Source organism: Trichomycterus rosablanca, chromosome 1 (genome assembly GCF_030014385.1).
Source record: "Trichomycterus rosablanca isolate fTriRos1 chromosome 1, fTriRos1.hap1, whole genome shotgun sequence".
NCBI lineage: Eukaryota > Metazoa > Chordata > Actinopteri > Siluriformes > Trichomycteridae > Trichomycterus > Trichomycterus rosablanca.
In genome coordinates, this window is record NC_085988.1 from 81007612 (window position 1) to 81035079 (window position 27468).

The window sequence follows — 27468 nt, forward strand, 5'->3', positions numbered from 1 at the left end:
ACACACACGCGAGACAGATGTGTGTAACTGTATGTGTAATTATGTGTGTGTGTGTGTGTGTGTGTGTGTGTGTGTGTGTGTGTGTGTAACTGTATGTGTAATTATGTGTGTGTGTGTGTAACTGTATGTGTAATTATGTGTGTGTGTGTGTGTGTGTAACTGTATGTGTAATTATGTGTGTGTGTGTGTGTGTGTGTAACTGTGTGTGTAATTATGTGAGTGTGTGTGTGTGTGTGTGTAACTGTATGTGTAATTATGTGAGTGTGTGTGTGTGTGTGTGTAACTGTATGTGTAATTATGTGTGTGTGTGTGTGTGTAACTGTGTGTGTAATTATGTGTGTGTGTGGTGTGTGTGTAACTGTATGTGTAATTATGTGAGTGTGTGTGTGTGTGTGTGTAACTGTATGTGTAATTATGTGTGTGTGTGTGTGTGTGTGTGTAACTGTATGTGTAATTATGTGTGTGTGTGTGTAACTGTATGTGTAATTATGTGTGTGTGTGTGTGTGTGTGTGTGTGTGTAACTGTGTGTGTAATTATGTGTGTGTGTGTGTGTGTAACTGTATGTGTAATTATGTGTGTGTGTGTGTGTGTGTGTGTGTGTAACTGTATGTGTAATTATGTGTGTGTGTGTGTGTAACTGTATGTGTAATTATGTGTGTGTGTGTGTGTGTAACTGTATGTGTAATTATGTGTGTGTGTGTGTGTAACTGTATGTGTAATTATGTGTGTGTGTGTGTGTGTGTAACTGTGTGTGTAATTATGTGTGTGTGTGTGTGTGTAACTGTATGTGTAATTATGTGTGTGTGTGTGGGTGTGTGTAACTGTATGTGTAATTATGTGTGTGTGTGGGTGTGTGTGTAACTGTGTGTGTAATTATGTGTGTGTGTGTGTGTGTAACTGTATGTGTAATTATGTGTGTGTGTGTGTGTGTGTGTGTAACTGTATGTGTAATTATGTGTGTGTGTGTGTGTGTGTGAAACTGTATGTGTAATTATGTGTGTGTGTGTGTGTGTGTGTGTGTGTGTGTGTGTGTGTGTGTGTGTGTAACTGTATGTGTAATTATGTGTGTGTGTGTGTAAGTGTATGTGTAATTATGTGTGTGTGTGTGTGTGTAACTGTATGTGTAATTATGTGTGTGTGTGTGTGTGTGTGTAACTGTGTGTGTAATTATGTGAGTGTGTGTGTGTGTGTGTAACTGTATGTGTAATTATGTGTGTGTGTGTGTGTGTGAAACTGTATGTGTAATTATGTGTGTGTGTGTGTGTGTGTAACTGTATGTGTAATTATGTGTGTGTGTGTGTGTGTGTAACTGTATGTGTAATTATGTGTGTGTGTGTGTGTGAAACTGTATGTGTAATTATGTGTGTGTGTGTGTGTGTGTAACTGTATGTGTAATTATGTGTGTGTGTGTGTGTGTGTGTGTAACTGTATGTGTAATTATATGTGTGTGTGTGTGTGTGTGTGTAACTGTATGTGTAATTATGTGTGTGTGTGTGTGTGTGTAACTGTATGTGTAATTATGTGTGTGTGTGTGTGTGTGTGTGTAACTGTGTGTGTAATTATGTGTGTGTGTGTGTGTGTGTGTGTGTGTAACTGTATGTGTAATTATGTGTGTGTGTGTGTGTAACTGTATGTGTGTGTGTGTGTGTGTGTGTGTAACTGTATGTGTAATTATGTGTGTGTGTGTGTGTGTGTGTGTGTGTGTAACTGTATGTGTAATTATGTGTGTGTGTGTGTGTGTGTAACTGTATGTGTAATTATGTGTGTGTGTGTGTGTAACTGTATGTGTGTGTGTGTGTGTAACTGTGTGTGTAATTATGTGAGTGTGTGTGTGTGTGTGTAACTGTATGTGTAATTATGTGAGTGTGTGTGTGTGTGTGTGTAACTGTATGTGTAATTATGTGTGTGTGTGTGTGTGTAACTGTGTGTGTAATTATGTGTGTGTGTGTGTGTGTGTGTGTGTAACTGTATGTGTAATTATGTGTGTGTGTGTGTGTGTAACTGTATGTGTAATTATGTGTGTGTGTGTGTGTGTGTGTGTAACTGTGTGTGTAATTATGTGTGTGTGTGTGTGTGTGTGTGTGTGTAACTGTGTGTGTAATTATGTGTGTGTGTGTGTGTGTGTGTGTGTGTGTGTGTGTGTGTGTAACTGTGTGTGTAATTATGTGTGTGTGTGTGTGTGTGTGTAACTGTATGTGTGTGTGTGTGTGTGTGTAACTGTGTGTGTAATTATGTGAGTGTGTGTGTGTGTGTGTGTAACTGTATGTGTAATTATGTGTGTGTGTGTGTGTGTGTGTAACTGTATGTGTAATTATGTGTGTGTGTGTGTGTGTAACTGTGTGTGTAATTATGTGTGTGTGTGTGTGTGTGTAACTGTATGTGTAATTATGTGTGTGTGTGTGTGTGTAACTGTGTGTGTGTGTGTAACTGTATGTGTAATTATGTGTGTGTGTGTGTGTGTGTGTGTAACTGTGTGTGTAATTATGTGTGTGTGTGTGTGTGTGTGTGTGTGTGTGTGTGTGTGTGTGTGTGTGTGTAACTGTGTGTGTAATTATGTGTGTGTGTGTGTGTGTGTAACTGTATGTGTAATTATGTGTGTGTGTGTGTGTGTGTAACTGTATGTGTAATTATGTGTGTGTGTGTGTGTGTGTGTAACTGTGTGTGTAATTATGTGTGTGTGTGTGTGTGTGTGTGTGTGTGTAACTGTATGTGTAATTATGTGTGTGTGTGTGTGTGTAACTGTGTGTGTAATTATGTGTGTGTGTGTGTGTGTGTGTGTGTGTAACTGTATGTGTAATTATGTGTGTGTGTGTGTGTGTAACTGTATGTGTAATTATGTGTGTGTGTGTGTGTGTAACTGTGTGTGTAATTATGTGTGTGTGTGTGTGTGTAACTGTGTGTGTAATTATGTGTGTGTGTGTGTGTGTGTAACTGTATGTGTAATTATGTGTGTGTGTGTGTGTGTAACTGTATGTGTAATTATGTGTGTGTGTGTGTGTGTGTAACTGTATGTGTAATTATGTGTGTGTGTGTGTGTGTAACTGTATGTGTAATTATGTGTGTGTGTGTGTGTGTGTGTGTAACTGTGTGTGTAATTATGTGTGTGTGTGTGTGTGTGTGTGTGTGTGTAACTGTGTGTGTAATTATGTGTGTGTGTGTGTGTGTGTAACTGTATGTGTAATTATGTGTGTGTGTGTGTGTGTAACTGTATGTGTAATTATGTGTGTGTGTGTGTGTGTGTGTAACTGTATGTGTAATTATGTGTGTGTGTGTGTGTGTGTGTGTGAAACTGTATGTGTAATTATGTGTGTGTGTGTGTGTGTGTAACTGTATGTGTAATTATGTGTGTGTGTGTGTGTGTGTGTAACTGTATGTGTAATTATGTGTGTGTGTGGGTGTGTGTAACTGTATGTGTAATTATGTGTGTGTGTGGGTGTGTGTGTAACTGTGTGTGTAATTATGTGTGTGTGTGTGTGTGTGTGTGTGTAACTGTATGTGTAATTATGTGTGTGTGTGGGTGTGTGTAACTGTATGTGTAATTATGTGTGTGTGTGTGTGTGTGTGTAACTGTGTGTGTAATTATGTGTGTGTGTGTGTGTGTGTGTGTGTGTAACTGTATGTGTAATTATGTGTGTGTGTGTGTGTGTGTGTGTAACTGTATGTGTGTGTGTGTGTGTGTGTGTGTGTGTGTAACTGTATGTGTAATTATGTGTGTGTGTGTGTGTGTGTGTGTGTAACTGTATGTGTAATTATGTGTGTGTGTGTGTGTGTGTAACTGTATGTGTAATTATGTGTGTGTGTGTGTGTGTGTGTGTAACTGTGTGTGTAATTATGTGTGTGTGTGTGTGTGTGTGTGTGTAACTGTATGTGTAATTATGTGAGTGTGTGTGTGTGTGTGTGTAACTGTATGTGTAATTATGTGTGTGTGTGTGTGTGTGTGTGTGTGTGTGTGTGTGTGTGTGTGTAACTGTATGTGTAATTATGTGTGTGTGTGTGTAACTGTATGTGTAATTATGTGTGTGTGTGTGTGTGTGTGTAACTGTATGTGTAATTATGTGTGTGTGTGTGTGTGTGTGTGTAACTGTGTGTGTAATTATGTGAGTGTGTGTGTGTGTGTGTAACTGTATGTGTAATTATGTGAGTGTGTGTGTGTGTGTGTGTAACTGTATGTGTAATTATGTGTGTGTGTGTGTGTGTGTGTGTGTAACTGTGTGTGTAATTATGTGTGTGTGTGTGTGTGTGTAACTGTATGTGTAATTATGTGAGTGTGTGTGTGTGTGTGTGTGTGTAACTGTATGTGTAATTATGTGTGTGTGTGTGTGTGTGTGTAACTGTATGTGTAATTATGTGTGTGTGTGTGTGTGTAACTGTGTGTGTAATTATGTGTGTGTGTGTGTGTGTAACTGTATGTGTAATTATGTGTGTGTGTGTGTGTAACTGTATGTGTAATTATGTGTGTGTGTGTGTAACTGTATGTGTAATTATGTGTGTGTGTGTGTGTGTAACTGTATGTGTAATTATGTGTGTGTGTGTGTGTGTGTGTAACTGTATGTGTAATTATGTGAGTGTGTGTGTGTGTGTGTGTAACTGTATGTGTAATTATGTGTGTGTGTGTGTGTGTGTGTGTGTAACTGTATGTGTAATTATGTGTGTGTGTGTGTGTGTGTGTAACTGTATGTGTAATTATGTGTGTGTGTGTGTGTGTGTGTGTGTAACTGTGTGTGTAATTATGTGTGTGTGTGTGTGTGTAACTGTATGTGTAATTATGTGTGTGTGTGTGTGTGTGTGTGTGTAACTGTATGTGTAATTATGTGTGTGTGTGTGTGTAACTGTATGTGTAATTATGTGTGTGTGTGTGTGTAACTGTATGTGTAATTATGTGTGTGTGTGTGTGTAACTGTATGTGTAATTATGTGTGTGTGTGTGTGTGTAACTGTGTGTGTAATTATGTGTGTGTGTGTGTGTGTAACTGTATGTGTAATTATGTGTGTGTGTGTGGGTGTGTGTAACTGTATGTGTAATTATGTGTGTGTGTGGGTGTGTGTGTAACTGTGTGTGTAATTATGTGTGTGTGTGTGTGTGTAACTGTATGTGTAATTATGTGTGTGTGTGTAACTGTATGTGTAATTATGTGTGTGTGTGTGTGTGTGTGAAACTGTATGTGTAATTATGTGTGTGTGTGTGTGTGTGTGTAACTGTATGTGTAATTATGTGTGTGTGTGTGTGTGTGTGTAACTGTATGTGTAATTATGTGTGTGTGTGTGTGTGTGTAACTGTATGTGTAATTATGTGTATGTGTGTGGGTGTGTGTAACTGTATGTGTAATTATGTGTGTGTGTGGGTGTGTGTGTAACTGTGTGTGTAATTATGTGTGTGTGTGTGTGTGTGTGTGTGTGTAACTGTATGTGTAATTATGTGTGTGTGTGGGTGTGTGTAACTGTATGTGTAATTATGTGTGTGTGTGTGTGTGTGTGTGTGTGTGTAACTGTGTGTGTAATTATGTGTGTGTGTGTGTGTGTGTGTGTGTGTGTAACTGTATGTGTAATTATGTGTGTGTGTGTGTGTGTGTGTGTAACTGTATGTGTGTGTGTGTGTGTGTGTGTGTGTGTAACTGTATGTGTAATTATGTGTGTGTGTGTGTGTGTAACTGTATGTGTAATTATGTGTGTGTGTGTGTGTGTGTAACTGTATGTGTAATTATGTGTGTGTGTGTGTAACTGTATGTGTGTGTGTGTGTGTAACTGTGTGTGTAATTATGTGTGTGTGTGTGTGTGTGTGTGTGTAACTGTATGTGTAATTATGTGAGTGTGTGTGTGTGTGTAACTGTATGTGTAATTATGTGTGTGTGTGTGTGTGTGTGTGTGTGTGTAACTGTATGTGTAATTATGTGTGTGTGTGTGTAACTGTATGTGTAATTATGTGTGTGTGTGTGTGTGTAACTGTATGTGTAATTATGTGTGTGTGTGTGTGTGTGTGTAACTGTGTGTGTAATTATGTGAGTGTGTGTGTGTGTGTGTAACTGTATGTGTAATTATGTGTGTGTGTGTGTGTGAAACTGTATGTGTAATTATGTGTGTGTGTGTGTGTGTGTGTGTGTGTAACTGTATGTGTAATTATGTGTGTGTGTGTGTGTGTAACTGTATGTGTAATTATGTGTGTGTGTGTGTGTGAAACTGTATGTGTAATTATGTGTGTGTGTGTGTGTGTGTGTGTGTGTGTAACTGTATGTGTAATTATGTGTGTGTGTGTGTAACTGTATGTGTAATTATGTGTGTGTGTGTGTGTGTGTGTGTGAAACTGTATGTGTAATTATGTGTGTGTGTGTGTGTGTGTGTGTGTGTGTGTGTGTAACTGTATGTGTAATTATGTGTGTGTGTGTGTAAGTGTATGTGTAATTATGTGTGTGTGTGTGTGTGTAACTGTATGTGTAATTATGTGTGTGTGTGTGTGTGTGTGTAACTGTGTGTGTAATTATGTGAGTGTGTGTGTGTGTGTGTAACTGTATGTGTAATTATGTGTGTGTGTGTGTGTGAAACTGTATGTGTAATTATGTGTGTGTGTGTGTGTGTGTGTAACTGTATGTGTAATTATGTGTGTGTGTGTGTGTAACTGTATGTGTAATTATGTGTGTGTGTGTGTGTGTGTGAAACTGTATGTGTAATTATGTGTGTGTGTGTGTGTGTGTAACTGTATGTGTAATTATGTGTGTGTGTGTGTGTGTGTAACTGTATGTGTAATTATATGTGTGTGTGTGTGTGTGTGTGTAACTGTATGTGTAATTATGTGTGTGTGTGTGTGTGTGTGTGTGTAACTGTATGTGTAATTATGTGTGTGTGTGTGTGTGTGTGTGTAACTGTGTGTGTAATTATGTGTGTGTGTGTGTGTGTGTGTGTGTGTAACTGTATGTGTAATTATGTGTGTGTGTGTGTGTAACTGCATGTGTGTGTGTGTGTGTGTGTGTGTAACTGTATGTGTAATTATGTGTGTGTGTGTGTGTGTGTGTGTGTGTAACTGTATGTGTAATTATGTGTGTGTGTGTGTAACTGTATGTGTAATTATGTGTGTGTGTGTGTGTAACTGTATGTGTGTGTGTGTGTGTAACTGTGTGTGTAATTATGTGAGTGTGTGTGTGTGTGTAACTGTATGTGTAATTATGTGAGTGTGTGTGTGTGTGTGTGTAACTGTATGTGTAATTATGTGTGTGTGTGTGTGTGTGTAACTGTGTGTAATTATGTGTGTGTGTGTGTGTGTGTGTGTGTGTAACTGTATGTGTAATTATGTGTGTGTGTGTGTGTGTAACTGTATGTGTAATTATGTGTGTGTGTGTGTGTGTGTAACTGTGTGTGTAATTATGTGTGTGTGTGTGTGTGTGTGTGTGTGTGTGTGTGTAACTGTGTGTGTAATTATGTGTGTGTGTGTGTGTGTGTAACTGTATGTGTAATTATGTGTGTGTGTGTGTGTGTAACTGTATGTGTAATTATGTGTGTGTGTGTGTGTGTGTGTGTAACTGTATGTGTAATTATGTGTGTGTGTGTGTGTGTGTGTGTGAAACTGTATGTGTAATTATGTGTGTGTGTGTGTGTGTGTGTAACTGTATGTGTAATTATGTGTGTGTGTGTGTGTGTGTGTAACTGTATGTGTAATTATGTGTGTGTGTGGGTGTGTGTAACTGTATGTGTAATTATGTGTGTGTGTGGGTGTGTGTGTAACTGTGTGTGTAATTATGTGTGTGTGTGTGTGTGTGTGTGTGTGTAACTGTATGTGTAATTATGTGTGTGTGTGGGTGTGTGTAACTGTATGTGTAATTATGTGTGTGTGTGTGTGTGTGTGTGTAACTGTGTGTGTAATTATGTGTGTGTGTGTGTGTGTGTGTGTGTAACTGTATGTGTAATTATGTGTGTGTGTGTGTGTGTGTGTGTAACTGTATGTGTGTGTGTGTGTGTGTGTGTGTGTGTGTAACTGTATGTGTAATTATGTGTGTGTGTGTGTGTGTGTGTGTGTGTAACTGTATGTGTAATTATGTGTGTGTGTGTGTGTGTGTAACTGTATGTGTAATTATGTGTGTGTGTGTGTGTGTGTGTAACTGTGTGTGTAATTATGTGTGTGTGTGTGTGTGTGTGTGTGTAACTGTATGTGTAATTATGTGAGTGTGTGTGTGTGTGTAACTGTATGTGTAATTATGTGTGTGTGTGTGTGTGTGTGTGTGTGTGTGTGTGTGTGTGTGTAACTGTATGTGTAATTATGTGTGTGTGTGTGTAACTGTATGTGTAATTATGTGTGTGTGTGTGTGTGTAACTGTATGTGTAATTATGTGTGTGTGTGTGTGTGTGTGTGTAACTGTGTGTGTAATTATGTGAGTGTGTGTGTGTGTGTGTGTAACTGTATGTGTAATTATGTGAGTGTGTGTGTGTGTGTGTGTAACTGTATGTGTAATTATGTGTGTGTGTGTGTGTGTGTGTGTAACTGTGTGTGTAATTATGTGTGTGTGTGTGTGTGTGTAACTGTATGTGTAATTATGTGAGTGTGTGTGTGTGTGTGTGTAACTGTATGTGTAATTATGTGTGTGTGTGTGTGTGTGTGTGTAACTGTATGTGTAATTATGTGTGTGTGTGTGTGTGTGTAACTGTATGTGTAATTATGTGTGTGTGTGTGTGTGTGTGTAACTGTGTGTGTAATTATGTGTGTGTGTGTGTGTGTAACTGTATGTGTAATTATGTGTGTGTGTGTGTGTGTGTGTGTAACTGTATGTGTAATTATGTGTGTGTGTGTGTGTAACTGTATGTGTAATTATGTGTGTGTGTGTGTGTAACTGTATGTGTAATTATGTGTGTGTGTGTGTGTAACTGTATGTGTAATTATGTGTGTGTGTGTGTGTGTGTAACTGTGTGTGTAATTATGTGTGTGTGTGTGTGTGTGTGTAACTGTATGTGTAATTATGTGTGTGTGTGTGTGTGTGTGTGTGTGTAACTGTGTGTGTAATTATGTGTGTGTGTGTGTGTGTGTGTGTGTGTAACTGTATGTGTAATTATGTGTGTGTGTGTGTGTGTGTGTGTGTAACTGTATGTGTAATTATGTGTGTGTGTGTGTGTGTGTGTGTAACTGTATGTGTAATTATGTGTGTGTGTGTGTGTGTGTGTGTGTAACTGTATGTGTAATTATGTGTGTGTGTGTGTGTGTGTGTAACTGTATGTGTAATTATGTGTGTGTGTGTGTGTGTGTAACTGTATGTGTGTGTGTGTGTGTGTGTGTGTGTGTGTAACTGTATGTGTAATTATGTGTGTGTGTGTGTGTGTGTGTGTGTAACTGTATGTGTAATTATGTGTGTGTGTGTGTGTAACTGTATGTGTGTGTGTGTGTGTAACTGTGTGTGTAATTATGTGTGTGTGTGTGTGTGTGTGTGTAACTGTATGTGTAATTATGTGAGTGTGTGTGTGTGTGTGTGTAACTGTATGTGTAATTATGTGAGTGTGTGTGTGTGTGTGTGTAACTGTATGTGTAATTATGTGAGTGTGTGTGTGTGTAACTGTATGTGTAATTATGTGTGTGTGTGTGTGTGTGTGTGTGTGTGTAACTGTATGTGTAATTATGTGTGTGTGTGTGTGTGTGTGTGTGTAACTGTGTGTGTAATTATGTGTGTGTGTGTGTGTGTGTGTAACTGTATGTGTAATTATGTGTGTGTGTGTGTGTGTGTAACTGTATGTGTAATTATGTGTGTGTGTGTGTGTGTGTAACTGTATGTGTAATTATGTGTGTGTGTGTGTAACTGTATGTGTAATTATGTGTGTGTGTGTGTGTGTGTAACTGTATGTGTAATTATGTGTGTGTGTGTGTGTGTGTGTGTAACTGTGTGTGTAATTATGTGTGTGTGTGTGTGTAACTGTGTGTGTGTGTAACTGTGTGTGTAACTGTGTGTGTGTGTGTGTGTTTACTCACGCAGGCAGCCCAGCTCATGATTGCTGAGACCGTAACGCCCCTGCCTGCAGTGATCACATCGGTCTCCTTCCACGTTCGGTTTACAGCGGCACTGACCGGCGATCAGTCCTTTCATCACGTCTGTCCTGCCGTCACACACGCCGTCGTTCAGAGAGCCTCGTTCATCACAGTCACACGCTGTAAAAAAGAGACGCATTTACATGCTAACAAACCTGTTAAACCAACCGTCCAGCACAGTGAGAAGTACGAACACCTGAGAAATCTACCAGAATGATCCAATAAATACAGGGGAGGCCAACGAAATAAAAAAAACAACCTTTCCCCTCTAGCTGCAACACCAGCCAGCCGTCACCCTTCACAGAAAACACTTATGCCTCTGATAGAAACACAAGAGCACCTGATATTAGTGTACAGACTTACGCTGACAGATATAAGGATCTCGAAGGTTCCGGTTGCGGTCCTGGTAGTAGAAAGGTTTACAGTTGTCACAGTGATGACCCTGTGTGTTGTGCTGACAGTCATCACACACTCCTCCACTGACATTTCCCGACGCGAGGTACACCGCCATGTCGAAATGACATGAACTAGAGTGCTGGTTACACTCACACCCTAAAACACACACACACACACACACAATTTATTAAGACACTGTGGATCTGTTTACTGTGAGTTTATGTCAGGGCAGGTGGGAGGTAGGAATGAATGGTGTAGTTACACACTATGTATTATAAAACATCAGCTGTGGGTTCAGTATAAAGTTTTGCAAGTGTTTCACAAGTGAGAACAATGCAAAAAATGCATTTATTCTTTGTAAGATATAAACTGCACAGCTCTATTGTTTAGCTATGGTCTGTGTGGTCTTTGGCAAGCTTTTACTTTGTCAGCGTGGGTCCGGCACCACCTGGCAAATCTTGACAGGTTGTCAGTTATTCAGTGACTCAATCAGGATCATTTGGAGTGGTCAATTTACCTTTAGCAGGTTGTTATACAAAAAAAAAACGATCTGGAAACAAGAAAAAAAAAAGAGAAAGCCCTAACAGACAGACTGAAAATGAGGATCATACCCTTGTCCCCAAACTCAAGATATCAGCTCTGCTACCGGTCACCTGGGCCTGCAGCAGACAAAATTGTCCATCAGTCTGCTGGGTGGGAAAGACCAGAGTAATAAGTGGGTGGGGTCTGGTTAGCAGCCCGAGGCGCCTGTACAGAGGTGGAGGAGCATAGAGATCGGTGCGTGGCTCTATGTGTGCAATATCTGGCCTCACGTGCAAATCCACTCCAAAAAAGTGTGGGTAAATAAGAAGGGGTCGAGGGACTGCGCACACATCAAAGGGAGCGTGGGGCAGGCAAATACACTCTCCTCGGATGCAATCAGGGTCCCCAGCAGCGGAAGACTAATTGGCTATGCTAAAATCGTGAGAAAAAGGGAGAAAATGCATAATATTTGTAGATTGTAGGGGGATTCTTTGTTTTATTTTTATTGACAATGAGAGGTTCACTATGAAGCAAAAGAATCCAACCACAAGCTGATTCAGATCAAATTGTAATATTGTGCAAAGTATGTGAATCCAGCGGGATATTTCACTGGCACACCAGCGCCGAGATTCTGAACTCCTCTGCGTTGCCACCGGTCGGCTGGGCGCCATCTAGCGGGCATAATTGGCAGTGTCTGCGGCAGACACGTTTCTGCTAGGGCGGGATGACCGGACTATGTGGGTGGGGTCTTCAAACGCTGTGTAAGGACCCTGGTTAGCAGATAGAGAGGCGTCTGCGCAGAATGCATGGGTGGAAAAGGGTCCCGCTAAGGGCTGCGCACGGGTCGGAGGAAGTGTGAGCAGCAATATACCCACCTCGACTGCAATCAGGGATCCCCAGCAGCGGAAGACAAATTGACTACGCTAAATTGGGAGAAAATGCATAAATAAAATAGAAAACAAAACAGACCTGCCAACCTTGAAAGAATTTTATGAGTACAACCCCCCCCCCCCCCCCCCCACACACACACACACACAGCCCCCGCTCGACTCCCCCCAACAGTCCAGTCCACCACCAATGTGCACTCCACCACTGCCCGCCTACCACTTAGATTGCGGAAGCAAGCATAATACTTCCACTCAAGTTTTATTATCAGAACAGCTTGACAACGGTGTTGCGGTCATTACAATAACAATACAGATGAACTGTAGAACACAGCTACTTTTTAAACTGTTTTTGCTATCTGCTTGTTGCTTCACATGGGCTGTGTGTAAGTAACATTGAAATGTAGCCCAATGCTTTGCTTTCCTTAGTTACTTCATAAGCATATACTTGTAAACCATTACTTTTGGACAGTTATTGCAATCACACCACACACCCGACATTGCATTGAAAACAAACTATTGTACAAGTGGTATAAGCCCATGGAAACTCCTTCCACCTGAGAATTTTGTCAGAAATGAAAGTAAACTGAAGACATTCTTTGTAAATAAATAAATAAAATCAATTTTCTATGTTCAAACAACAAAAGAACGTTCAAATGTATCATGCATAATGTTTAGACAGTTACATTTGTTAACTTGTTAAAGGTTGCAGACTTTGCTTTTTGAAGTAGTGTGTCACTGAAAGTCTCTGTGTAACAAACTCATATTGAATAGATGAACCTTGTAACCTTGACGAGTGGTTAACGACACCGTCGTGTTAATATTGGGCTAACTCAACGTCTTAAGTTTACCTTTTCAATGTTATCGGCTCAACGGGCGAAAGGGGATTACCATTTGAACAACACATTTTACATCGTTGATAAAATCTGATAAAAACCTTTCTCAATAATGCACAAAAAACGCGATTTTTCGGCTCGTTATGGCTACTGCACCTGCGCACAACTCCACAGCGAGAGGGGGTTCGCCACTAGCACGCTGACCCCCCTCCGCTCTCGGCACAAGCAGCAAGCTGATTGGCTCTTTTTGTTGAAGGCCGGGACTTTATCCTTGAAAGGACGCCATGATTCGCGTTGTGAGAAATCCCATTCATACCGCAGTCCGTGGCGGGTCTCATCATTAATACGGTCTCTGACAGAAGCGCGAAGCTAGGCGGGGCGGGGCGGGGCGGGGCGGGGTGTTTGGGTGAAAATGAAGCGCAGATCTCTGTGGCTCAGCGGCGGAATCAACTTTAGTGACAACCTGGTGACAACTTGACTGAAACTGGCGAAATGCGAGATCAAACGATACGCGTACTTTAGAACATGGAATCGTACAAGCGTACTAGGAGGTCAAAATGCCCATGTATGCACCATTTTATCACTTGCTTTCTGGGCGGCACGGTGGCTCAGTGGGTAGCACTGTCGCCTCACAGCAAGAAGGTCCTGGGTTCGATCCCCAGGTGGGGCGCTCCAGGTCATTTCTGTGCGGAGTTTGCATGTTCTCCCCGTGTCTGCGTGGGTTTGCTCCGGTTCTCTCCCACAGTCCAAAGACATGCAAGTGAGGTGAATTGAAGATAAACTTTTTAAAACCAAGGATCTTTTTGTGTTTAAAAAAACAATTATTTAAATAAGGTGTTCAGGTGGCACAGCAATAAATTTCTATTTGACGGTCAGGCATCCACATACAGGCATGACTGGCTATGCCTGTCTGTGTCTACGTCAGCAGAATAGCCCGGCGATGGATTGGCACCCTGTCTGGGGTGCGTTGCTGCATTTTAATGTTCTATTACCACATTTTACACTGTGACCCTGACCAGGAAAATGTGGTGATAAAACATGAAAAAGAAATCAAAAATAAATAATTCAAATGTTAATAACATTTTCTTAATGCCTTATACATATTTTTTATACCAATTTTCTCCCCTATTCTAGTCGTGTCCAGTTACCCTGAATACGTCCTCTATACTGATTCGACCCTTCACCGCTGACTGAGGACGCCTCTCAACTGACACACGCCCCCTCCGGCACGTACAGTCAGTACAGACTGCATTTTTCACCTGCACGAGTCGAGTTCATACACCGACGGGCACCGCGTACGGAGGGCCACACCCCCATCAGCGTTATTCCTCAGCCCTGTGCAGGCGCCATCAGTCAGCCAGCAGGGGCCGCAGTCGCACAGGTTATGAGGACCTATGATCCGACTTTCTACCTTCTAGCCCTGAACAACAGCCGATCGTTGTTCATGCTGCCGCCCAGCCCAGTCGGAAGGCAGAGCTGAGATTCGATACGATGTATTCAGAACCCCAACTCGCCACCTGAGCAGCCATAATGCAAAAAAGTCACTCACTCAGTCAAGTTAAGAACCACTGAGAATGTGTGTGTGTGTGTGTGTGTGTGTGTGTACATACGCTTGCATGCATTGGTGTCACGGCCCTGCGCTGGACTCCATGGTATATCCTGATAAAAGTCCTCACATCTCTCACAGTTTAATCCAGCAGTGTGATGTTTACACATACAGTGACCATGAACCTGTAACACCAAACACACACACACATTAGAAACTCCAGTATCAATGCTGACTCTGTACTAATGATCGGATTAGTCGGCATTACCATTCCATCGGGCCCCACATCATTGGTATCGGTTGGTGCACACTCGGAGGCGTGGCCATAACAGACGCAGTTGCCACGGACAACCAGGTCATAGATGGCATAGTAGTACTTCACCTCATCCCGATCGTCCAGCAGGTCATCACCCAGAGTGTGTAACTTCAGCATCCTCACTCGCAGGTTAGTGATCCTGATAACGTCTGCACACACACACACACACACACACACACACACACACACATTTTAAAATACTTTATATATTTATTAGGGCTGTCGTTAATTCATCAAGATTAAAATTTTTAATCTAACTATTTTTATTTGGCATATACATGTGTGTCTCTGTGGTAATTATCTGTATTTCAGATGAATTAGGATGTAAAGCGCATGAACTGTCCGATGATAAACTACTTTTAGCGGTTTTCACTTTTTTTACGTGTTGATGAAAAGATGAATGAAACCACGCAAGCTTTGTAACGAGTATTTCCATTGGCTGCTAGAGCTGTCCATCAAAACCATGTAGCTCCGCCTCCTCCCCCTCCGGTAAAAAGTGAAGCTCTGTGTGATGTTTCATCTCTACAGTTTATTCAGGTTATTCTATCACATGGTTATAAACATGATTTATATTTGTGATGTTTGTAGTTTTCTAAAAACACATTCGTATCTGATATTTATATGGACTAAGCGTTTACATGGACTGTTTTAATTAACACTTTTTTTATATAGCTACAGTCAATTACTTATAGATAATGTCTGCTAACTTGACTGTTTCAGGTATTTATAGATGTTTAAATGGTAATTTAGAACAGTATTTCCCAGTATTCTTTCTGCACAAACACATTATTAAAGGGTTTTCTTAATAGATCTATGAAATAATCATATCTGTGTTTTGTTGCTTTATTGATGCCCCATATTAGATCAAAACATTATGATTGGTGCACCTGTTTTCAGTGTCAGGGTCATGAGCAGGAAAAGATCCTCACTTTTGTCAGATAATGTGCTTTCTACAATGAATTTAGATTTAATAATTTTATCATATTTTATGAATGTTTTATTGGTAAACACGTTCTTGCAATAACAATGCGCATAACTGTTCAAATTTTGCTTAATTATTAGTTTGCGATTAATTGAGATGAATACATATATATTTAGGGCTGTCACACGATTAAAAATTTTAATCGAGATTAATCTAGATTAATTTTGTTCTTTAATCGCGATTAATCTCGATTAAAATTTTTAATCGTGTGACAGCCCTAATATTTATGTTTTATCGTTTTACCACTTTATCCTGGTCAGGTTTGCAGTGGTTCCAGCCTCTGCAACACCCCTTAGACACAGCCAATTGTCTGTATGTAGATGCATGACGGGCCGATAGCATTGCTGGGGATTTAAACCCTGAAACCCAGGGGTAGTGGATTAGCGTAATTTACCACTGCGCCACCCGAGCAATGTACCACAAATATGCTAGACATATTTATATATTATTTATATTTGGGGTTTTTTTGCCCTGTGATGGGCTAGCGACCTGCCAGGGTGTTTTCTGCCTTCCGTCTAATTGATCAAACCCATCGTGCCCCTGACCAGGATAAATCAGTGGTAAAACAATAAAAGAAACAATGAATGAATGATTGATGTATTTATATTTACACCAAATGATGTGCAAATGGCAAACACCCTAGGCTTGTTGCAAGGTTTACCCTGGTGCATTATGGGTTACTTACTTTGGATCCGCTCACTGTATGGGTCAGGAATCTTAAATGAAGGATCAAGAGCTCGAAAGATCACCTGCAAACACACACACACACACACACACACACACACAAACTAAATAAAAATATACATTAAACTGAAAGTATTAAATTGAAATGTTTCAATCATGAAAAACTGATTATTCAAGTGTGTGTGTGTGTGTGTGTTTGTGTGTGTTATGCAAACCTCTCCCTTTGTCGAAGGCTCAATGTTGGAATAGCGGGAGTCACAGATGACATCATCAACTGCAACAACTGGTCCCTGAGAGATGTGTGGAAAAACGGAAGAACAATTGTACGCAAAGTATCGATACACCTTCCAGGTGCGCCCAAAATCTGATGAACGCTCGATCACCATTGCTGCAGGACGAAACGTCTGTGCACACACACACACGCACACACACACAGAGAAATGTACACAGTGGGTTTACAAAAATGAAACCTTAGTTTCTTGAAACTGAATGAGCCTTATAGGATGAAATACATGCAGGCAAGTTCTACATTCCACATGAACAGGAGACATTTGTGGTTGTACATTGTGTGTATGTGTATAGTGTGTATGTGTGCAATCTGGATCTGTAGAGTGTGTATGTGTATGGTGTGTATATGTATAGTGTGTATATGTATAGTGTGTATATGTATAGTGTGTATATGTATAGTGTGTGTGTGTATAGTGTGTGTGTGTGTATAGTGTGTATGTGTATAGTGTGTATATGTATAGTGTGTATAGTGTGTAGTGTGTATATGTAGTGTAGTGTGTATGTGTGTATGTGTAGTGTGTATATGTAGTATAGTATAGTGTGTAGTGTGTATATGTAGTGTGTATATGTAGTATAGTATAGTGTGTATGTGTAGTGTGTATATGTAGTATAGTATAGTGTGTAGTGTGTATATGTAGTGTGTATATGTATAGTGTGTATGTGTATAGTGTGTGTGTGTATATAGTGTGCATATGTATAGTGTGTATGTGTATAGTGTGTATAGTGTGTAGTGTGTATATGTAGTGTAGTGTGTATGTGTGTATGTGTAGTGTGTATATGTAGTATAGTATAGTGTGTAGTGTGTATATGTAGTGTGTATATGTAGTATAGTATAGTGTGTATGTGTAGTGTGTATATGTAGTATAGTATAGTGTATAGTGTGTATATGTATAGTGTGTATATGTATAGTGTGTATGTGTATAGTGTGTATGTGTATAGTGTGTGTGTGTGTTGGTGTGTATATGTATAGTGTGTATGTGTATAGTGTGTGTGTATAGTGTGTATATGTATAGTGTGTATATGTATAGCGTGTATGTGTATAGTGTGTATATGTATAGTGTGTATATGTATAGTGTGTATGTGTATAGTGTGTATGTGTATAGTGTGTATATGTATAGTGTGTATGTGTATAGTGTGTATGTGTATAGTGTGTGTGTGTTGGTGTGTATATGTATAGTGTGTATATGTATAGTGTGTGTGTGTTGGTGTGTATATGTATAGTGTGTATGTGTATAGTGTGTATGTGTATAGTGTGTGTGTGTTGGTGTGTATATGTATAGTGTGTATATGTATAGTGTGTGTGTGTTGGTGTGTATATGTGTAGTGTGTATATGTATAGTGTGTATGTGTATAGTGTGTATGTGTATAGTGTGTATACAGTGTATCACAAAAGTGAGTACACCCCTCACATTTCTGCAAATATTTTATTATATCTTTTCATGGGACAACACTATAGAAATAAAACTTGGATATAACTTAGAGTAGTCAGTGTACAACTTGTATAGCAGTGTAGATTTACTGTCTTCTGAAAATAACTCAACACACAGCCATTAATGTCTAAATGGCTGGCAACATAAGTGAGTACACCCCACAGTGAACATGTCCAAATTGTGCCCAAAGTGTCAATATTTTGTGTGACCACCATTATTATCCAGCACTGCCTTAACCCTCCTGGGCATGGAATTCACCAGAGCTGCACAGGTTGCTACTGGAATCCTCTTCCACTCCTCCATGATGACATCATGGAGCTGGTGGATGTTAGACACCTTGAACTCCTCCACCTTCCACATGAGGATGCGCCACAGGTGCTCAATTGGGTTTAGTCCATCACCTTTACCTTCAGCTTCCTCAGCAAGGCAGTTGTCATCTTGGAGGTTGTGTTTGGGGTCGTTATCCTGTTGGAAAACTGCCATGAGGCCCAGTTTTCGAAGGGAGGGGATCATGCTCTGTTTCAGAATGTCACAGTACATGTTGGAATTCATGTTTCCCTCAATGAACTGCAGCTCCCCAGTGCCAGCAACACTCATGCAGCCCAAGACCATGATGCTACCACCACCATGCTTGACTGTAGGCAAGATACAGTTGTCTTGGTACTTCTCACCAGGGCGCCGCCACACATGCTGGACACCATCTGAGCCAAACAAGTATATCTTGGTCTCGTCAGACCACAGGGCATTCCAGTAATCCATGTTCTTGGACTGCTTGTCTTCAGCAAACTGTTTGCGGGCTTTCTTGTGCGTCAGCTTCCTTCTGGGATGACGACCATGCAGACCGAGTTGATGCAGTGTGCGGCGTATGGTCTGAGCACTGACAGGCTGACCTCCCACGTCTTCAACCTCTGCAGCAATGCTGGCAGCACTCATGTGTCTATTTTTTAAAGCCAACCTCTGGATATGACGCCGAACACGTGGACTCAACTTCTTTGGTCGACCCTGGCGAAGCCTGTTCCGAGTGGAACCTGTCCTGGAAAACCGCTGTATGACCTTGGCCACCATGCTGTAGCTCAGTTTCAGGGTGTTAGCAATCTTCTTATAGCCCAGGCCATCTTTGTGGAGAGCAACAATTCTATTTCTCACATCCTCAGAGAGTTCTTTGCCATGAGGTGCCATGTTGAATATCCAGTGGCCAGTATGAGAGAATTGTACCCAAAACACCAAATTTAACAGCCCTGCTCCCCATTTACACCTGGGACCTTGACACATGACACCAGGGAGGGTACAACGACACATTTGGGCACAATTTGGACATGTTCACTGTGGGGTGTACTCACTTATGTTGCCAGCTATTTAGACATTAATGGCTGTGTGTTGAGTTATTTTCAGAAGACAGTAAATCTACACTGCTATACAAGCTGTACACTGACTACTCTAAGTTATATCCAAGTTTCATGTCTATAGTGTTGTCCCATGAAAAGATATAATAAAATATTTGCAGAAATGTGAGGGGTGTACTCACTTTTGTGATACACTGTATGTATAGTGTGTATATGTATAGTGTGTATATGTATAGCGTGTATGTGTATAGTGTGTATATGTATAGTGTGTATATGTATAGTGTGTATGTGTATAGTGTGTATGTGTATAGTGTGTATGTGTATAGTGTGTGTGTGTTGGTGTGTATATGTATAGTGTGTATGTGTATAGTGTGTATGTGTATAGTGTGTATATGTATAGTGTGTATATGTATAGTGTGTATATGTATAGTGTGTATGTGTATAGTGTGTATATGTAGTGTAGTGTGTATATGTAGTATAGTGTGTATGCGTGTATGTGTAGTGTGTATATGTAGTATAGTGTGTATATGTAGTATAGTGTGTATATGTAGTATAGTGTGTATGCGTGTATGTGTAGTGTGTATATGTAGTATAGTGTGTATATGTAGTATAGTGTGTATATGTAGTATAGTGTGTATGTGTATAGTGTGTATATGTAGTATAGTGTGTATATGTAGTATAGTGTGTATGCGTGTATGTGTAGTGTGTATATGTAGTATAGTGTGTATATGTAGTATAGTGTGTATATGTAGTATAGTGTGTATGTGTATAGTGTGTATATGTAGTATAGTGTGTATATGTAGTATAGTGTGTATGCGTGTATGTGTAGTGTGTATATGTAGTATAGTGTGTATATGTAGTATAGTGGGTGTATATGTAGTATAGTGTGTGTATATGTAGTATAGTGTGTATGCGTGTATGTGTAGTGTGTATATGTAGTAGTGTGTATATGTAGTATAGTGTGTATATGTAGTATAGTGTGTATATGTAGTATAGTGTGTATGCGTGTATGTGTAGTGTGTATATGTAGTATAGTGTGTATATGTAGTATAGTGTGTATGTGTATAGTGTGTATATGTAGTATAGTGTGTATATGTAGTATAGTGTGTATGCGTGTATGTGTAGTGTGTATATGTAGTATAGTGTGTATATGTAGTATAGTGTGTATATGTAGTATAGTGTGTGTATATGTAGTATAGTGTGTATGTGTATAGTGTGTATATGTAGTATAGTGTGTATATGTAGTATAGTGTGTATATGTAGTATAGTGTGTATGTGTATAGTGTGTATATGTAGTATAGTGTGTGTATATGTAGTATAGTGTGTGTATATGTAGTATAGTGTGTGTATATGTAGTATAGTGTGTGTATGTAGTATAGTGTGTATATGTAGTATAGTGTGTATATGTAGTATAGTGTGTATGTGTATAGTGTGTATATGTAGTATAGTGTGTATATGTAGTATAGTGTGTGTATATGTAGTATAGTGTGTGTATATGTAGTATAGTGTGTATATGTAGTATAGTGTGTATATGTAGTATAGTGTGTATGTGTAGTGTGTATATGTAGTATAGTGTGTATATGTAGTATAGTGTGTATATGTAGTATAGTGTGTGTATATGTAGTATAGTGTGTATGTGTAGTATAGTGTGTGTATATGTAGTATAGTGTGTATGCGTGTATGTGTAGTGTGTATATGTAGTATAGTGTATATGTAGTATAGTGTGTATATGTAGTATAGTGTGTGTATATGTAGTATAGTGTGTATGTGTAGTATAGTGTGTATATGTAGTATAGTGTGTATATGTAGTATAGTGTGTATGCGTGTATGTGTAGTATGTATATGTAGTATAGTGTGTATATGTAGTATAGTGTGTATATGTAGTATAGTGTGTATGCGTGTATGTGTAGTGTGTATATGTAGTATAGTGTGTATATGTAGTATAGTGTGTATATGTAGTATAGTGTGTATGCGTGTATGTGTAGTGTGTATATGTAGTATAGTGTGTATATGTAGTATAGTGTGTATATGTAGTATAGTGTGTATGCGTGTATGTGTAGTGTGTATATGTAGTATAGTGTGTATATGTAGTATAGTGTGTATATGTAGTATAGTGTGTATGCGTGTATGTGTAGTGTGTATATGTAGTATAGTGTGTATATGTAGTATAGTGTGTATATGTAGTATAGTGTGTATATGTAGTATAGTGTGTATGCGTGTATGTGTAGTGTGTATATGTAGTATAGTGTGTATATGTAGTATAGTGTGTATATGTAGTATAGTGTGTATATGTAGTATAGTGTGTATATGTAGTATAGTGTGTATGCGTGTATGTGTAGTGTGTATATGTAGTATAGTGTGTATATGTAGTATAGTGTGTATATGTAGTATAGTGTGTATATGTAGTATAGTGTGTATGCGTGTATGTGTAGTGTGTATATGTAGTATAGTGTGTATATGTAGTATAGTGTGTATATGTAGTATAGTGTGTATATGTAGTATAGTGTGTATATGTAGTATAGTGTGTATGCGTGTATGTGTAGTGTGTATATGTAGTATAGTGTGTATATGTAGTATAGTGTGTATATGTAGTATAGTGTGTATATGTAGTATAGTGTGTATATGTAGTATAGTGTGTATGCGTGTATGTGTAGTGTGTATATGTAGTATAGTGTGTATATGTAGTATAGTGTGTATATGTAGTATAGTGTGTATGCGTGTATGTGTAGTGTGTATATGTAGTATAGTGTGTATATGTAGTATAGTGTGTATATGTAGTATAGTGTGTATATGTAGTATAGTGTGTATGCGTGTATGTGTAGTGTGTATATGTAGTATAGTGTGTATATGTAGTATAGTGTGTATATGTAGTATAGTGTGTGTATATGTAGTATAGTGTGTGTATATGTAGTATAGTGTGTATATGTAGTATAGTGTGTATATGTAGTATAGTGTGTATGCGTGTATGTGTAGTGTGTATATGTAGTATAGTGTGTATATGTAGTATAGTGTGTATATGTAGTATAGTGTGTGTATATGTAGTATAGTGTGTATGTGTAGTATAGTGTGTGTATATGTAGTATAGTGTGTATGCGTGTATGTGTAGTGTGTATATGTAGTATAGTGTATATGTAGTATAGTGTGTATATGTAGTATAGTGTGTGTATATGTAGTATAGTGTGTATGCGTGTATGTGTAGTGTGTATATGTAGTATAGTGTATATGTAGTATAGTGTGTATATGTAGTATAGTGTGTGTATATGTAGTATAGTGTGTATGCGTGTATGTGTAGTGTGTATATGTAGTATAGTGTATATGTAGTATAGTGTGTATATGTAGTATAGTGTGTGTATATGTAGTATAGTGTGTATGCGTGTATGTGTAGTGTGTATATGTAGTATAGTGTGTGTATATGTAGTATAGTGTGTGTATATGTAGTATAGTGTGTATGTGTATAGTGTATATGTAGTATAGTGTGTATGCGTGTATGTGTAGTGTGTATATGTAGTATAGTGTATATGTAGTATAGTGTGTATATGTAGTATAGTGTGTGTATATGTAGTATAGTGTGTATGCGTGTATGTGTAGTGTGTATATGTAGTATAGTGTGTGTATATGTAGTATAGTGTGTGTATATGTAGTATAGTGTGTATGTGTATAGTGTATATGTAGTATAGTGTGTATGCGTGTATGTGTAGTGTGTGTATATGTAGTATAGTGTGTATATGTAGTATAGTGTGTATATGTAGTATAGTGTGTGTATATGTAGTATAGTGTGTATGTGTAGTATAGTGTGTGTATATGTAGTATAGTGTGTGTATATGTAGTATAGTGTGTATGCGTGTATGTGTAGTGTGTATATGTAGTATAGTGTGTGTATATGTAGTATAGTGTGTATGTGTAGTATAGTGTGTGTATATGTAGTATAGTGTGTGTATATGTAGTATAGTGTGTATGCGTGTATGTGTAGTGTGTATATGTAGTATAGTGTATATGTAGTATAGTGTGTATATGTAGTATAGTGTGTGTATATGTAGTATAGTGTGTATGCGTGTATGTGTAGTGTGTATATGTAGTATAGTGTATATGTAGTATAGTGTGTATATGTAGTATAGTGTGTGTATATGTAGTATAGTGTGTATGCGTGTATGTGTAGTGTGTATATGTAGTATAGTGTATATGTAGTATAGTGTGTATATGTAGTATAGTGTGTGTATATGTAGTATAGTGTGTATGCGTGTATATGTAGTATAGTGTATATGTAGTATAGTGTGTATATGTAGTATAGTGTGTGTATATGTAGTATAGTGTGTATGCGTGTATGTGTAGTGTGTATATGTAGTATAGTGTATATGTAGTATAGTGTGTATATGTAGTATAGTGTGTGTATATGTAGTATAGTGTGTATATGTAGTATAGTGTGTATATGTAGTATAGTGTATATGTAGTATAGTGTGTATATGTAGTATAGTGTGTGTATATGTAGTATAGTGTGTATATGTAGTATAGTGTGTGTATATGTAGTAAAGTGTGTGTATATGTAGTATAGTGTGTATATGTAGTATAGTGTGTATATGTAGTAGTGTGTATGTGTGTATGTGTAGTGTGTATATGTAGTATAGTGTGTATAAGTAGTGTAGTGTGTATATGTAGTATAGTGTGTGTATATGTAGTATAGTGTGTATGTGTAGTATAGTGTGTGTATATGTAGTATAGTGTGTATGCGTGTATGTGTAGTGTGTATATGTAGTATAGTGTATATGTAGTATAGTGTGTATATGTAGTATAGTGTGTGTATATGTAGTATAGTGTGTATGTGTAGTATAGTGTGTATATGTAGTATAGTGTGTATATGTAGTATAGTGTGTATGCGTGTATGTGTAGTGTGTATATGTAGTATAGTGTGTATATGTAGTATAGTGTGTATATGTAGTATAGTGTGTATATGTAGTATAGTGTGTATGCGTGTATGTGTAGTGTGTATATGTAGTATAGTGTGTATATGTAGTATAGTGTGTATGCGTGTATGTGTAGTGTGTATATGTAGTATAGTGTGTATATGTAGTATAGTGTGTATATGTAGTATAGTGTGTATGCGTGTATGTGTAGTGTGTATATGTAGTATAGTGTGTATATGTAGTATAGTGTGTATATGTAGTATAGTGTGTATGCGTGTATGTGTAGTGTGTATATGTAGTATAGTGTGTATATGTAGTATAGTGTGTATATGTAGTATAGTGTGTATATGTAGTATAGTGTGTATATGTAGTATAGTGTGTATGCGTGTATGTGTAGTGTGTATATGTAGTATAGTGTGTATATGTAGTATAGTGTGTATATGTAGTATAGTGTGTATATGTAGTATAGTGTGTATGCGTGTATGTGTAGTGTGTATATGTAGTATAGTGTGTATATGTAGTATAGTGTGTATATGTAGTATAGTGTGTATATGTAGTATAGTGTGTATGCGTGTATGTGTAGTGTGTATATGTAGTATAGTGTGTATATGTAGTATAGTGTGTATATGTAGTATAGTGTGTATATGTAGTATAGTGTGTATATGTAGTATAGTGTGTATGCGTGTATGTGTAGTGTGTATATGTAGTATAGTGTGTATATGTAGTATAGTGTGTATATGTAGTATAGTGTGTATATGTAGTATAGTGTGTATATGTAGTATAGTGTGTATGCGTGTATGTGTAGTGTGTATATGTAGTATAGTGTGTATATGTAGTATAGTGTGTATATGTAGTATAGTGTGTATGCGTGTATGTGTAGTGTGTATATGTAGTATAGTGTGTATATGTAGTATAGTGTGTATATGTAGTATAGTGTGTATGCGTGTATGTGTAGTGTGTATATGTAGTATAGTGTGTATATGTAGTATAGTGTGTATATGTAGTATAGTGTGTGTATATGTAGTATAGTGTGTGTATATGTAGTATAGTGTGTATATGTAGTATAGTGTGTATATGTAGTATAGTGTGTATGCGTGTATGTGTAGTGTGTATATGTAGTATAGTGTGTATATGTAGTATAGTGTGTATATGTAGTATAGTGTGTGTATATGTAGTATAGTGTGTATGTGTAGTATAGTGTGTGTATATGTAGTATAGTGTGTATGCGTGTATGTGTAGTGTGTATATGTAGTATAGTGTATATGTAGTATAGTGTGTATATGTAGTATAGTGTGTGTATATGTAGTATAGTGTGTATGCGTGTATGTGTAGTGTGTATATGTAGTATAGTGTATATGTAGTATAGTGTGTATATGTAGTATAGTGTGTGTATATGTAGTATAGTGTGTATGCGTGTATGTGTAGTGTGTATATGTAGTATAGTGTATATGTAGTATAGTGTGTATATGTAGTATAGTGTGTGTATATGTAGTATAGTGTGTATGCGTGTATGTGTAGTGTGTATATGTAGTATAGTGTGTGTATATGTAGTATAGTGTGTGTATATGTAGTATAGTGTGTATGTGTATAGTGTATATGTAGTATAGTGTGTATGCGTGTATGTGTAGTGTGTATATGTAGTATAGTGTATATGTAGTATAGTGTGTATATGTAGTATAGTGTGTATATGTAGTATAGTGTGTATGCGTGTATGTGTAGTGTGTATATGTAGTATAGTGTATATGTAGTATAGTGTGTATATGTAGTATAGTGTGTGTATATGTAGTATAGTGTGTATGCGTGTATGTGTAGTGTGTATATGTAGTATAGTGTGTGTATATGTAGTATAGTGTGTGTATATGTAGTATAGTGTGTATGTGTATAGTGTATATGTAGTATAGTGTGTATGCGTGTATGTGTAGTGTGTGTATATGTAGTATAGTGTGTATATGTAGTATAGTGTGTATATGTAGTATAGTGTGTGTATATGTAGTATAGTGTGTATGTGTAGTATAGTGTGTGTATATGTAGTATAGTGTGTGTATATGTAGTATAGTGTGTATGCGTGTATGTGTAGTGTGTATATGTAGTATAGTGTGTATATGTAGTATAGTGTGTATATGTAGTATAGTGTGTGTATATGTAGTATAGTGTGTATGTGTAGTATAGTGTGTGTATATGTAGTATAGTGTGTGTATATGTAGTATAGTGTGTATGCGTGTATGTGTAGTGTGTATATGTAGTATAGTGTGTATATGTAGTATAGTGTGTATATGTAGTATAGTGTGTGTATATGTAGTATAGTGTGTATGTGTAGTATAGTGTGTGTATATGTAGTATAGTGTGTGTATATGTAGTATAGTGTGTATGCGTGTATGTGTAGTGTGTATATGTAGTATAGTGTGTATATGTAGTATAGTGTGTATATGTAGTATAGTGTGTGTATATGTAGTATAGTGTGTATGTGTAGTATAGTGTGTGTATATGTAGTATAGTGTGTGTATATGTAGTATAGTGTGTATGCGTGTATGTGTAGTGTGTATATGTAGTATAGTGTATATGTAGTATAGTGTGTATATGTAGTATAGTGTGTGTATATGTAGTATAGTGTGTATGCGTGTATGTGTAGTGTGTATATGTAGTATAGTGTATATGTAGTATAGTGTGTATATGTAGTATAGTGTGTGTATATGTAGTATAGTGTGTATGCGTGTATGTGTAGTGTGTATATGTAGTATAGTGTGTGTATATGTAGTATAGTGTGTGTATATGTAGTATAGTGTGTATGTGTATAGTGTATATGTAGTATAGTGTGTATGCGTGTATGTGTAGTGTGTATATGTAGTATAGTGTATATGTAGTATAGTGTGTATGCGTGTATGTGTAGTGTGTATATGTAGTATAGTGTGTATATGTAGTATAGTGTGTATGCGTGTATGTGTAGTGTGTATATGTAGTATAGTGTGTATATGTAGTATAGTGTGTATATGTAGTATAGTGTGTATGCGTGTATGTGTAGTGTGTATATGTAGTATAGTGTGTATATGTAGTATAGTGTGTATATGTAGTATAGTGTGTATGCGTGTATGTGTAGTGTGTATATGTAGTATAGTGTGTATATGTAGTATAGTGTGTATATGTAGTATAGTGTGTATATGTAGTATAGTGTGTATATGTAGTATAGTGTGTATGCGTGTATGTGTAGTGTGTATATGTAGTATAGTGTGTATATGTAGTATAGTGTGTATATGTAGTATAGTGTGTATATGTAGTATAGTGTGTATGCGTGTATGTGTAGTGTGTATATGTAGTATAGTGTGTATATGTAGTATAGTGTGTATATGTAGTATAG

At 37.8% G+C, this 27468-nt stretch overlaps 1 protein-coding gene across 1 annotated transcript in view; it reads right to left on the reverse strand.

The window, feature by feature from the left end:
- Positions 1-27468, reverse strand: part of lamb1b (laminin, beta 1b) — a 109177-nt gene that overhangs the window by 61298 nt on the left and 20411 nt on the right. The window contains exons 5-10 of the mRNA XM_062996578.1: positions 16373-16561; positions 16159-16222; positions 14444-14640; positions 14240-14360; positions 10355-10543; positions 9935-10111 (exon numbers count right to left, since the gene is read on the reverse strand). Of these exons, the coding sequence (XP_062852648.1) occupies positions 9935-10111; positions 10355-10543; positions 14240-14360; positions 14444-14640; positions 16159-16222; positions 16373-16561 (937 nt within the window). The remainder of the gene's footprint in view (positions 1-9934; positions 10112-10354; positions 10544-14239; positions 14361-14443; positions 14641-16158; positions 16223-16372; positions 16562-27468) is intronic.